Source organism: Desmodus rotundus, chromosome 4 (genome assembly GCF_022682495.2).
Source record: "Desmodus rotundus isolate HL8 chromosome 4, HLdesRot8A.1, whole genome shotgun sequence".
NCBI lineage: Eukaryota > Metazoa > Chordata > Mammalia > Chiroptera > Phyllostomidae > Desmodus > Desmodus rotundus.
The window spans coordinates 50,830,575-50,844,058 of NC_071390.1; the positions used below are offsets into that span (position 1 = coordinate 50,830,575).

The window sequence follows — 13,484 nt, forward strand, 5'->3', positions numbered from 1 at the left end:
GGACCCAAGCCCTACATTGTGTTTTTATTAAAAGAAAAATAAAACAAAAAATAAGAACTTGGCTGCTGTGATCTTTAAAAAAAAAAAAAAGTCAAAGGCAATGAAAAACATGATCTTAATCAGTAGGAAAAACAGAGTTTATAAGGTTCATAGTCACCGAGTCTGGCCTGGGAATTCTGAACGCACTGACGGCTTGGGCTGGGGCTCCCTTGGGAAAACAAAACAAAAGCTCCCTTCCCGTGTTTTCTTTGTCCTTTCAGTGGGACTCAGAGGTGGTGCCGTAATGAGGACGCGGCCACTGACGTCTTCATCTCACGGTAAATAAAGCAGCTTTGCTGGGCTGTGCAGCAGCACAGTACAGAGGAACGACAGTTCGCTGTCGTGTGGGCTGGGGGGGACCCCACTTACTATCTGGGTTCTGGGCCGATCACCAAACCTATTTTCTGTCTATAAATTAATGGTAATACCCCCTGTGTTAGAAGCTCGCTGTGAAATTCATCCAAATTACATACCATGCCTGGGTGTACTGGGAATTTAAAAAATGTTAGTTCTTGCTCTGACCAGTGTGGCTCAGTTGGTTGGGTGTAGCCTGAAGAGCATTTCCCAGTTGGGACACAAGCCTAGGTTGCAGGTTAGGTCCCCAGCTGGGACATGTATGAGGAATCCGATCAATGTTTCTCTCTCACATCGTTGTTTCTCTCTCTTCCTCTCTCCCGCCCATCCCCTCTAAAAATGAATGAATGAATAAAAAATTTAAAACAATGTCCAATCCGTAAGTGTTTAAACAGCCAAACCTGGAAGCCAGCTCACTGTCCATTAGTCAGAGATCAACTAGTTAAGTTATAACACATACACACAATACACCACTGTGCAGACATTCAAAATGATGTAGACATGTCATCTAACGACAGCTGATGGGATCCACTGCACATCGCTGGGTGAGAAAAGCCATTACAGAAGATCGTGTATAATATCACCCCTGGGACCGAACAGAGTGTAAGAGTGTAGCAGTCCTCAAACTTTATGGTCTCAGGGGTCCTGTACACTCAAAAATTATTGAGGACCCTAAAGAACTTTTATGTGAGATATGAGGGGGCACCCGCAAAACCCTGGATTTATTTTTTAAATTATGTATTTATTCTTACATGTTTAAAGTCTAGTCACCTTCAAAATACTCTCCATTTGATGCAATGCACCTACTGAGACGTTTTTTCTAGTGAGGTCAAAACCTCACTGACTTTACTGTCTTTTAGTGCTTCTGCCATTTTTGTGTTTTGGTTTCACCTCTTTCACATCAGCAAAACGTTTCTGAGGACTTTTTTCATTCAGGGAAACAAAAAAAAAGTTGTAGGAGGTGAAATTAGGTGAATAGGGAGAGTGGGGCACGGGGGTGATGCTGTTTTTGGTCAAAAACTACTGAACACACACATACACACACACACAAACTACTGAACACTCAGTGGGGTGTGGGCAGATATGCTTGTAAATCACCCATCATGAAATGGGCAAACACATTTAAAGAGTCTTCAGAAAAATCCACTGAAGCCGAATACAGCCTCTCACAACAACGCCAGCTGGTACTCTGATTCAGGCGGGTTCCTAGCTCACCTAGCAGGGGAAGCCTGTACTACAAGGGGCCCACCCTCTAGAATATGATTCTGGGGTTTTTTGGGTACCCCCCCATACAGCTTTGGCTCTAATTTACTGTATTTGAAAATAAAACTAAGCCTTCCTCTCAATTTTAAATATTTTATTTTTAGAGAGGGGAAGGGAAGGAGAGAGGGAGAGAAACATCAATGTGTAGTTGCCTCTCGCAAACCCCCACTGGGGACCTGGCCTGCAACCCAGGTATGTTCCTTGATTGGGAATCAAACCAGTGACCCTTTGGTTCGTAGGCCAGCACTCAATCCACTGAGCCACCAGCCAGAGCCTTCATCTCACTTTTGCTGTGAACCTAAAACCACTCTAAAAAATATTGTCTTTTTTAAAACTAAGAATTTTAAAAACATTTAAAATTAACAATGAACCCATTACATATTAACAAAATAATGTACTTTATGAAAAACTATGTAATCCCGTAGTTATTATTAGTGAGAAGAGTGGCATTGTTTTACGTTTTTGCAAATCTCTTTGATGTCCTGTGGTACCAGAAGACCCCAGGTAAATTAGCTGCTGCATTGTAGCAAGTGTGTTACTGCTAGGGCTGGCATAAAATACCACCGGCTGGGCACTTACACAACAGAGATTTATTTTCTCAGGGTTCTGGAGGCCAGAAGGCCAAGATCAAGGTGTTGGCAGGTTTGTCCTTTTACTGAGGACTCTCTTCCTGGTTTGCAGATGGTCACCTCCTCCTGTGTCACACTGGTCTTTCTTCTGTCCACGCATACAGCTGATGTTCGTGTATCCAAATTTTCCCTTCTTGTAGGACACCAGTCAGACCAGCCTAGGGTCCATCCACTGTAACAGCCTCCGCCTCATCTTGACTTAATTACCTCCTTAAAGGCCTTATCTCCAAACACAGTCGAATTATGAGGCAGGCAACTGGGAGTGAGGACTTCAACATGTGAATTCTCAGGGGACATGTCCAGCCCATAATAGTACCCAAAACCAAAATAGCTCGTAAGAACCCAGGAGAAGAACTGAGATCAAACTGAATTAATCCTAAAAACACATATTTATACCCGAAACTTTCCAACTTACAAAACTGTAGAAAACACAAACATAAACAAGCACATACAGCATTAACCGGGTAATGTCATCACCGTGCCACGTAGCCGCTGGAAAACTCCACTGTACACCAGGCGAGACTGCGCGTGCTAAAGGCAGATGATACCTCACTAGTTTTATGAAAATAGTGTGGACCTCGCACAAATCCCTAAAGTGTTCCAAGGGACTCCCGAGTGTCCACAGACCACATTTTAAGAACCACCGGTATGAGCTGTATGGCCCCTGGCAAATTTCTTAACTTTGTTAAGCCTCAGTTTGTAAAATGAGGATAACGATAATACCCACTAAAGCGGGCTACTGTGAAGATTAAATAGGCTAATACACAAAGAAAAGATAAATGAGAGCATTCAGCTAGTATTAGCTGCTATTATTTGTGAAAAATTTCTTAATATATGTGCACAGGGAGTAGTAATCTCTGAATGAATTTTTTAAACAAATACTTAACGTATAACATACATTGAAAAAAGCATAGCATGTATATAGCTTGATTTTGTACAAAGTAAACTTATTTTGTTTACAATGACATTTTATTCAAAACAACCAAAAAAGCGATTAATAAAAACAATCACAGCAGCAACCCTTCTCTCACCTGTCGCGGCCTTGGGCTTGGATAGCCACACCCCAAGGCATCAGGTAGAGCATGAGAGGTCTCTCTCAACTCCACGTGCCTCAGCGCCATCAGCCGCCCTTCCCCTGCAGGGAAAGGGCACCGCGCGAGGGGCAAACCTGAACAAAGCTCTGTGTCATCGTGAGGCCAGATTCTCACCAGTGTCCCAACTCTGGAGCTCATTTAAAAATAAATGGTGTTAAGTCCTGACTGGTGTGGCGGTTGATTGAGCATCACCCCGCAGGGCAAAGGGTCACCAGTTCAATTCCCGGCCAGGGCATATGCATGGGTTGCAGGTTCAGTCCATGACCACAGTGTGTAGGAGAGGCAACTGATCGATGTTTCTCTCCCACATCAATGTTTGTCTCCCTCTCCTTCTCCCCTCCTTCCCCTCTCTCTAAAAATAAATACTATAAGAACATCTTTAAAAATAAATGTTGTTAAGTAACATCTATCATGTCTTTATGATGGGCATGGAGTTCATTTGGGGGTAACTCATTATGTCCCCTCCCCCCAAAAATCAAAATTATTCTCCGTAACAAAGTTCACAATATAACAATACTAATCTTGTGTAATAATTGGGGTGAGAAATTCATTTTCCCTCTTCCTCTTCCAAGAATTGAGGGTGAAGTCAGTGCCTTAAAAACCAGCAGCAGCACTGTTAGGTGCAAAGAGACCCGATTGCAAACACAGGAGCAAACCCTCCAACGTTCATACCAGTACAATTCGGTGAGAGGGAACCCTGGATCTTGAGTTCTTTTAGCTCCATCAGAAATTGTTTGCTCTCTACCACTGCTGTGCTGTGCTGTGCTTCCCCAAAGTTCTATATTAGAGCAACCCATTACTCCCTCTTCTGCCGGAGCCGTTAAAACTGTACATTTTTTAGAGCCACAGTGTCTCAACAATTTGTCCATAGACTTCTAGAAAGAAAATTTTAAAGATAAATTCAAAATTTTTCCAATTCTACCAATACCTACCAACTTACAAAAGTCTAGAAAACAGAAAAATACATAAGCACACACTCCATTAGCCCTCAGAGACCATCACTATGTCGTGTAGCCTCTGGAAAAATCCACTGTACAGTAGTCGTGAGAGATGAGAGTAAAAAGGGCAAATCACTTGTGAAAATTACTTAACAATACAATGTCTTTAAATGCATCTCTAAATTTTAGCCATCTCTAAATTTTAAAAAGCAGAATTTCCAATTTTGTTAACAATTTAGTATTTGATAAAGTCACATTTTCCAAACACAAAACAACTTTTTAAAAAAGATTTATTTATTTTTAGAGACACAGGAAGGGAAGGAGAAAGAGAGGGAGAAAAACATCAGTGAGTGGTTGCCTCTTGAGCGCCCCCTACTGGGGACCCTGCCCACAACCCAGGCATGTGCTCTGACAGGGAATCGAACAGGCAACCCTTTGGTTTGCAAGCCAGCACTCAATCCACTGAGCCACACCAGCCAGGGCCAAACACAAAACTTCTTTAAAAATGTATTAAAAGTATAAGTCATAAATCTTTGACATCCAAAAAAGACATCTTTATCTCCTGGCCCAGGCTGCCAGTGCCAGCCGTCAGAAAGTAACCAGTAAGAGAGCAGAAGCACCAGGAAGACAGGAGGGCACTGACCGCCCCCCGCCCCCACGGTCGGCCTCCCTGTTCGGTGCCATCCCTGGAGCACTCATTCCCACGGCCATCTAACCATCGGTGGTAAGCAAGGTAAAATATCAACTTACACTAAAAAATGAGTATTACCAGTACAAAGCTTTTTGGGGAAACCAATCCTACAGGCACTGGTGTGTACGTTCCGTATTAAAGATACAGCTCTGCCAGTGAATAGGTGATGGCAACACTGTATCCGAAACATACACTGAGGGGGTCAGACTATAAAACTATGAAAATATTAAAAAACACAGTTACTTTGGAAATTAATTTATTCACAACTGATCCGTGCGGTCACAGTGCTAAACAAACAGTGTTTTACACAACGCTCACTATGTAGTGACCTTGAGACACAGGGTTCAGAATCCAGCTTCTTAAACAGAAAGTAAAAAGCAAGGTAAGAACAAGGAAAGAGAAAGAGGACAAGGAGGGAGAAAGGATGAGAGGAGGAGGAGGCGGCGACAAGGTGAGAGCCAGGCTGGAACTCCCTGGTGATCAGCGCAGTGGCAGGCGCCGCAGCAGCACTGATGGGAGCGGAAGAGCTGTGCTGAGAGCTCCCTCCCGCCACCGGTCTGCGTCTGCGGCAAGGACGGAGCACCTTCTGCAGCTGACATCTTCCCAGGGAACTCTGCACAGTCCTGCTGACGCCATCATCGTTTCTCTTGCTGCTGCCCTGAGAAGTAAACATAAAAGGGCTTTAATACTGCAACTGCACCAATGGCGTGGGAAGGCGAGTAGGGTAGGGCAAAGGAACAGGAATCTAATAAATGTAAAAAGCTACCAAGTTCAGAAGAAAAGGAACAGATCAAACTAAAAGGTAAAAGTCTTACCAGTTATTTTGGCAAAGATAAAACTCTGAGTAGTTAGAAACTGAAAGCAGGGTCTGGAGGAGAGATCTGTACACCCATGTTCACAGAGCACCATTCACAAAAGCCAAGCGGTCGAGGAACCCAAGTGCCCACCGACGGATGAGTGGATGAACAAATGAGGTATCTACACACTAGGGACTACTAGTCAGCCCTAAAAAGGAAGTTCTGATGGTGCTACAACATGCATGAACCTTGAGGACATTATGGCAACTAAAATAACTCGGTCACAAAAAGACAAATATTGTAGGATCCCGCTTCTGTGCAGAATCTCCTGCAGTCACAGAAACGCAAAGGAAAGGGAGGTTAAGTGGGGAGTTGTTTCACGGGCAGTTTCCGATATGCAGGGTAAGAAAGTCGGGAGACGTTTCACCACGTGCACACGCTCATTTAGCACTACTGAAGCGTACACTTACGATGGTCGAGATGGTGAGCTTTATGTTATGTATTTTTTGCCATAATAAAAAAAGAAATTCTGGGTGGTGGTTAAAATTTAGGGTACAGGCAAGCAGGCGTAAGGAATCCAGGGTCACAAAGCTTTGTGTGAGTCCTGTATCCCCAGCACACAGCCTCCTGCCTGGGCCTGGGACAGTGGAACGGCCATAGCCTCTGAGCCTCCTGCTGTCCCTGCCTGGTCTGCCAGGCACCTTCCTTGTCCTCTCCCTGGCCCTCCTAAGGGCCAAGCAGTTGAGCACAGTTCTGGAGAGCCCGGACTGGCTGAGTTCAGATGCTGGCACTATCCACTGCCTGGTTATGTGAGCTTCAGCTAGTTGCCCAGCCTCAGTTTCCTTATATGTGAAATGGGGATTGTATTAGTACCTCCCTCACAGTGTTGCCAGTGATGATGATATTAACAATAATTTTAGTAGAATTATTAAGTATAATAATAATTTAATAATATTAAGTATGACGATAATATATATACTCTTAGCACAATGCCTGGCTCCATAGCAGGGATTCAAAAAGTGCTTGTTTTTATCACAAAGAAAAAATTTAGGGTACAAGGGTAAGAGGAAAAAAATCAAACCTTTCAAAAATTATAGGTATTTTTACCTAGATGGAGAGATTTATAAAACCACACCTTTAATTCTTTTAAAGAATTAATATAAACGACTTCAATGGCTCGGGCAACATCAGTAGGTATGTGAGAAATAATGCAGACCTGACTGGCGTGGCTTAGTTGCTTCAGCATCATCCTGCAAAACGAAAGGTCGCCAGTTCGATTCCCAGTCAGGGCACATGCCTAGGTTGCGGGCTGGTCCCTAGTTTGGGCGCAGGTGAGAGGCAACCAATCAATGTTTCTCTCACACATCAATGTTTCTCTCCCTCTCTTTCTACTTCCCTTCCCCCCTCTCTAAAAATAAATAAAATCTTTAAAAAGAAGAAGGAAAGAAAGAATGTGAATCTGAGCTCCAATGGGCTTCAGAGGTACATTTCCAGAGAAGAGTTTCGGGAAAAAATTAGATCCTGCAGAAGATGAACAGGCCAAGGGTTACATGCACAGTTCTCCTTGGGCCCACAACCATCCCGCTGACAGGCTGACGACTGTGGATTACCATCAGAGACGCTACAGAGCCCATGGGGGACCACCCAAGAAAGTCGCCATCCAAATTTCCACACACCTCCTTGGCAATTAAAATGAAGATACTTATCCTTAGCACCTTAGGAAGATGTTCAATTTCTACTGCTTCCCAAGGTGCACCTCAGGAGAAGTCAATTTGTCCACAGGAGGCATAGTTTCCAAAGCTGTCTACTGTAAACCTCTGAGAGATGTGGATTGAATTGAGCTTCAGGGTACCGAAGTAGTAGTTCTCAAACAGCTGAAAAGAAAGAACAAAAGCCCAGAATGAATATCTAAAGGAGAGTACAGATGGAAGTATTACACATTTTCTTATAAAAACACCAGAACAATCTCAATAAACCTCTCATGCTTTTTCTGTTCAGTATTTTTCTCAGAAATGATCCTGGAGAGGAAGGGTGAAAGGAGGAGTGAGAAAAGAACAGCAGCTCTTCTCTCTGATTAATCTTAAAGCTTCTTCCTACAAATTGCACTAGAGAAAGGTCTGAAAAGTTAATTCCAAAATATCTACTGAGGAGATATGAACGCGAACTTGTTACAAACACGCCCTAACTCACAGGGCCTAACAAAGCTGCTACTGTGGCTTCCACTTTTGCAGGATCCTAGTTTTGTTACAGTCAGAATAAAATTGATCTAATACATTCCTCTATCTACTCAACAACATTTATTTGAAGCACTGACTACAATAAATACAAGATAGGATTCCCGACCTACAAAAGGTTCTGACAACCCAGTGAAGAACACAGAACACTTACGCACACAAAACAACCGGAGCTACACTTCAATTGGATGATATAACAAGTATAAATGATTATATTTATCAAGAACCTTTCATTAGATTTGGATTTCAGCCAGAATCCTAAAGCACATGCTCTTTACTACCATTCTTCACGTTAAAAAACTTTATGGTGTTGCCCTGGCCGGGTAGCTCAGTTGTTTGGAGTGTTGTCTCAATACGCCAAGGTTGCAGGTTTGATCCCCTGGTCAGGGTGAAACGGGGTGCCAGCGAGGGGTCCCCAAAGTCCCCACAGTTAAGATATTTTGCATGTGGCTAGGGCAAGGTGATGGTTAGCTAATAGCTGTGCTACTGCCCCAGGGCAAACGATGTATACATGACTTTCAGAGTATGTGGTGACTCCTGCCCAGCTGGGAGAGCTTACAGCACCTGCGCAAGAGGCGGGGAGGTGGAGGCTCCTGTTTTATAGAGTCATGCTGTCCTGACTCAGGATGGCAGCTGAGAGAGGGTAGAACAATATGGGGAAACTGGCAAACGTAGCTCTTTGTGGGAAGAGTCAGAGAGGAGGTCACATAGGAGGCTCCAGGTCAGGACTGAAACTAAGGGCAGGCAAAGAGAAGGATGGTCTGCTATGGGAGAGCTATGATGTAGTGATTAGGCAGAGAGAGAGATTCAGTTATGCTGCAGGTAGTGAGATAGGAGCCATGCAGGCGGAGTGAGTGTAGAGGAGGAGGAGGGCCATGATGTAGCAGCCGTACTGGGGAGATTCAACCATGCTGCAGTAGAGATTGGAACCACGTGAGCTGCAGGAGCTGGTCTGCCATAGGGGGAATGATGTGGGAGCCATGTGAGAGGGAGCCATGAGCAAGCAGCTATGCAGTCTGCAGTCAGGATTCGGCCACGCGGCCTGGGCTAGTCAGAAAGGGCAGCATGCTGGTGCCCTGACTGTGCCCATTCTAGCTGACTCTGAAGCCACCAAGGACCTGCCTTACAAGACAGTGACCTGCTGCTTTGCAGACCCAAACTCTATCTGGACTCTTGGAACTTGGGACAGAGAGGCCACTCTGTTGGGACTTGTGCCTTTCCTGAACTTCACCAAGATCCAGTGGAACACAACAGATTTTCCTGGACTAGAATACGGAGCCTGAGGACAATGTACCCCAGGTCCTGAAGTAGAGAGTTACTGCGAGACTTCGCACAGCTGGCTTGAGCACAGATAAGCAGATGGGGAACTTTTGGGGCTTTGGGCTTATAGACTTTTGGGGAGCAAGGGAAGTGCTGGGTCTCATGGGAGAATAGGGCTCTGAGCTGAAGTGCTCCCAGCCCCTCCAAGGTTGGAATAATGTAAATAAAAACCTGTTTCTTCCAATACTAATTGAACGGGCCCGTTTGCTTGGTTACATGACACATACGAGAATCAACCAATGAATGCAAAAATAAGTGGAACAACAAATCAATGTTTCTCTCTTAAATCAAATTAAAAAATGATAATAAAATTGTAATAAATAGATAAATAACTTTCAAGTGTGTCAGAGGGAGAGCTAAGTCAAACTCTGAGAGAGACGTGCTCTTGTGATGAGCACATTTATGAGGCAGTATCCAAAATGACATCAGAATTCATCCCAGGAAAATTAAGCCACACTGCTTATCTAATCAAAACTAGATAAGGAGTGTCCAAGAAGAAAGGGCTTACCTTCTTCTGGAAGGATGCAAGAGATGCTCTTTCTCAAAATGTCAACAAGATCCCAAGAAAGCCTTTCAATCGCATACCCAATGTTTGAGTAGAACCTCAGGGTAGGACCTCTGCACATGAGCAAATGACTGTGTCGTCTCTTAGTTTTATACAACCTCCACAGCCATGAACTTCAGCCACTGTCACGTTTCCTCTTCCTGCAATTAATGGCCTAGGAAAATGCCTGGGGTTCATTGAAGGCTAACTTTATAAAAGCCCCGTAAATATTGATTCTTCAACATGACATCAACTTGACCCCACAGATCTATTTAAAGGCTGTGTGTACTGCACTGTCTTGTCTTTCAGAAAGGTGATCAGCTCCTGCCTGCACTGATTTACACAATTAACTCCTCTTCCTGGCTTTGGTAGCCTATTCAAACCATATCCACCCTTTTGTATAAAGAAATGCAGCCCAAATAGGTTATCTGTTAATCACTTTGCTGAATGTTAATTTGAAGTGAAAGCCACATCAGTGAGACTGATGGATTCACAACTTTGTAAACCAAAGCCCTATAGATACAAAGCAGATGTGACCAAAGAAGCAATAAAAGATGAAACAAAACAATACTAAAAGGAACTCCTAATACTTCCATCGAATTACTTTTTAAAGATTAGTAGCCCTGTTTCCAAGTGATGGGGACACCATAGCAGGAGCTGGAAAGTGACCTACCTCTGACTACCTTTTAAGCACAGTACACGACTCAGCAAAGAGGAGGAAGGAGGGGCGCAGGAAGGCGGAAATGGGTTTGACGAGCCATGCCAAGTTAAACCAGGTTAGATGTTGAAAGGATCCCTAAAAAAGAGCAGTGAGAAAGACTAAGGCTAGAGCCCTAGGAGAATAAATCCAATGAAGAGGGACTGAGGGTCAAGTTCAGAAGTCAGACTTCATTCTAGACAGGGAGGAACCAAAGAAGGCTTCTGAGTAGATTGGTGGCCTGAGATGAAAACCCTGTTTTAGGAAATTAATCTGTGTCGGGGGGACAAGGGGACAAGAGAAAAAAAAGAAAAGGAGACCAGAGCAGCAGTGTAGTCACGAGAGAGACACTGCCTGTTGACTGAAGCACTAGCGATGGGCCTAAAAAGACTGGAGCAGGTGTGAAATACAAGGAAGGAAACAGAAAAGATCTGGTGACTTTCTAGATGAGAGGAAGGAGGTAAGGAAAGGAGATTAGGAAAATCATAAATGACATCGTAGATATAAGAAACATCCAAACCTGTAAGAATTTTCATGAGTTTATTTGAGCCAAACTGACAATTGCTGGGAAGCAAAACCATAACAGATTAAGAAAATGCTCCGAGGAATGGTAGTTTTGCACCTTATTGTATACATTAGAATCAAAGGAGAAGATGTAAGGGGGTTACAGGAAATTCACTGGTGACAGATTAGAGAGTGGGGAGAAAGCAAAGATGGGGAAATCTCTAGGACTGGATAAAAAGTAAAACAAATGGACACATACTTCTCCTAGTGAATATGGGACAGTTAACAGTTAACTCCATAACAATAACAATGAGGAGTCCTGTAGTCTCCAGTCTTAGTGGGAGATTGTGCCCTGAGGCCTCTGGAATAAGGAAATTACCCTGATATTGCGAAGGCAGATTATCCTAGATGTAAAAAGGTAACAGACAGGCTCAGTTAACGGAAAGACTGACCTTTGTCAAGGAAGATACTGACCTAGGACTCAACCACCACCATGACTGGCTTTTAGTTAGAAGTTTTCATTTCAGGCCATCTTATGTGGTTATTTTAGGGCTCTGAGTTTGTAAGGCTACCGCGCAGGCCTCCCCTGATCTTCTCGGGTTTAGGATATGGCCCCTCTTTCATCTACAACATGTTAAATGGGGTATGGGAGGGTACCATTAACAGCAATCGAACATTTCTGAGAGGATCCTGTTTTATGGGGAAAGAGGACAAATTCAGGTATGTTTACATGCTCATGGCTGTATCCTTCAGTGTTCCAAGCCGTTTTCTAACTAAGGGTTTTCCTGGTACGCTGAGAATATGTTAAAGACATGAAATCTGTGGCACAGTTAAGTGGAAGTCTATTACTATAAGAAGCTTTACAGGCCCCAACTGGTGTGGCTCACTGGGTTCAATGTTGTCCCACAAACCCAGAAGCTGTGGGTTCAACTCCCAGTCAGGGTACATGCCTGGGCTGTGGGCCAGGTTACTGGGTGGGGGTGTGCAAGAGGCAATCGATCAATGTTTCTCTCACACATTAATGTTTCTCTCCCTCTCCTTCTCTCTCCCTTCCCCTCTCTCTAAAAATAAATAAATAAAATTAAAAAAAAATTTACAGATACCTTTTTTTAGCAGTTCTTTACGTATTAGGAAAATGAACCCTTTGTCTGTGTTATAATTGCAAATACATTTCCCCCCAGTATGTCATGTGTCTTTGATTTTGCTTATGGTGATTATTACCGTGTCAAGTTAAAATTTTATAAACTCAAATGTATCGTGGTGGTGGAATGGCACCAGGAGTGAGACCCGTGGAGTCAGACCAAGTCTCAGTTCAACAACCTCAGGACTGGAGTTCTGGCTAAGAAAGAACTCAGACCCAAGACTCAAACTGTAACAGAAAGTTTACTTAGAAAATCACAGAAGCAGAAGAAATGAGCCGTAGAAGAAATGGGCTCAGGAAACAAGTTACAGAGGCCAAAGAAGGGCCCTAGGAGTTTAGGAGAAAGAGAGAGGCAAGGAAAACATGCCTGGGAGGAGGGGTGGGGGAAGGCACAGGCGTGCTCCCTAGAGAGAGCCACACTAGGTCCTTGGGTCTTGAAGTTATTTTTCTGAAGCTTTCCAGGTGTGTCCATTCAGGGTCTTGGTCTCTACTGATTCACTAGCAGAGAAGGGGTCATTAGTCAATGCGGCTGGTTCTGATGTCATTCCCGGCATCACTTACCTGGTTTTTCTGCTTTTCTAGGCCTGGAGCTGAATCACAACTGAGGCCTAGATGTATGTGATGCAGGTCAGAACTTCGTTGTCCTGAGGGCTCAATGCTTAGGGGCTATTCTCTGGCTCCCTGTTCCTTCCCCCTCTAAGGGAGTCTAACCCACATGACTAGCAACATTCCAGGAGAAGAAAGGTCAGGGGAGGGTCTGAACCACATGACGAGTGATATGAAAGGTTAGGGGGTCTAAACTGCATGACCAGCAATATGCTAGGGAAGGAAAGGTCACCGTGGGGGCGAGGTCTTTATTTTCCCAGTTTTGCCCATTACTAGGCGACCTGCCCTGGTGACCTTCTGCACCGACCTGGCTTATGGTCCTTGCTCTGCTCATGTCCGTCTCACTGGCTACCACGATAACAGGAGATTTTAAAATCAGAGTTTCCTAACGCCAATATTGTTATAGATTAAGGGACTAAGGTAAACAATACATACATAAGTATTGACTACAACCCTAACACAATAAAGATCATCACAGCCAACATTTACTGAGCAAGCATGAGTGCCAGGCATGATGCTGTGGATGCTATGTGACTATTCCACTGCATCCTCACAAACCCAAGAAACAAATATTATTATTAATCACCATTATACAGTTGAACCTGAGGTTTAAAAGGTTTACACAGCTTATCC

The 13,484-nt window shown here is 43.9% G+C and overlaps 1 protein-coding gene across 3 annotated transcripts in view; it reads right to left on the minus strand.

Annotated features, from left to right (window-relative positions):
- Positions 1-4,612: 4,612 nt before the first annotated feature.
- ASCC1 (activating signal cointegrator 1 complex subunit 1) overlaps positions 4,613-13,484 on the minus strand; it is a 106,308-nt gene continuing 97,436 nt past the window's right edge. For 2 of the 3 annotated variants that reach the window (XM_024561328.4, XM_024561327.4), the window contains exons 10-11: positions 7,521-7,679; positions 4,614-5,666 (exon numbers count right to left, since the gene is read on the minus strand). In XM_024561328.4, coding sequence (XP_024417096.1) covers positions 7,563-7,679 — 117 coding nt within the window. In that variant the 3' untranslated portion in view covers positions 4,614-5,666; positions 7,521-7,562. Of the gene's footprint in view, positions 5,667-7,520; positions 7,680-13,484 lie in introns of all 3 variants that reach the window. The other variant, XM_053922621.2, reaches the window with a different exon arrangement.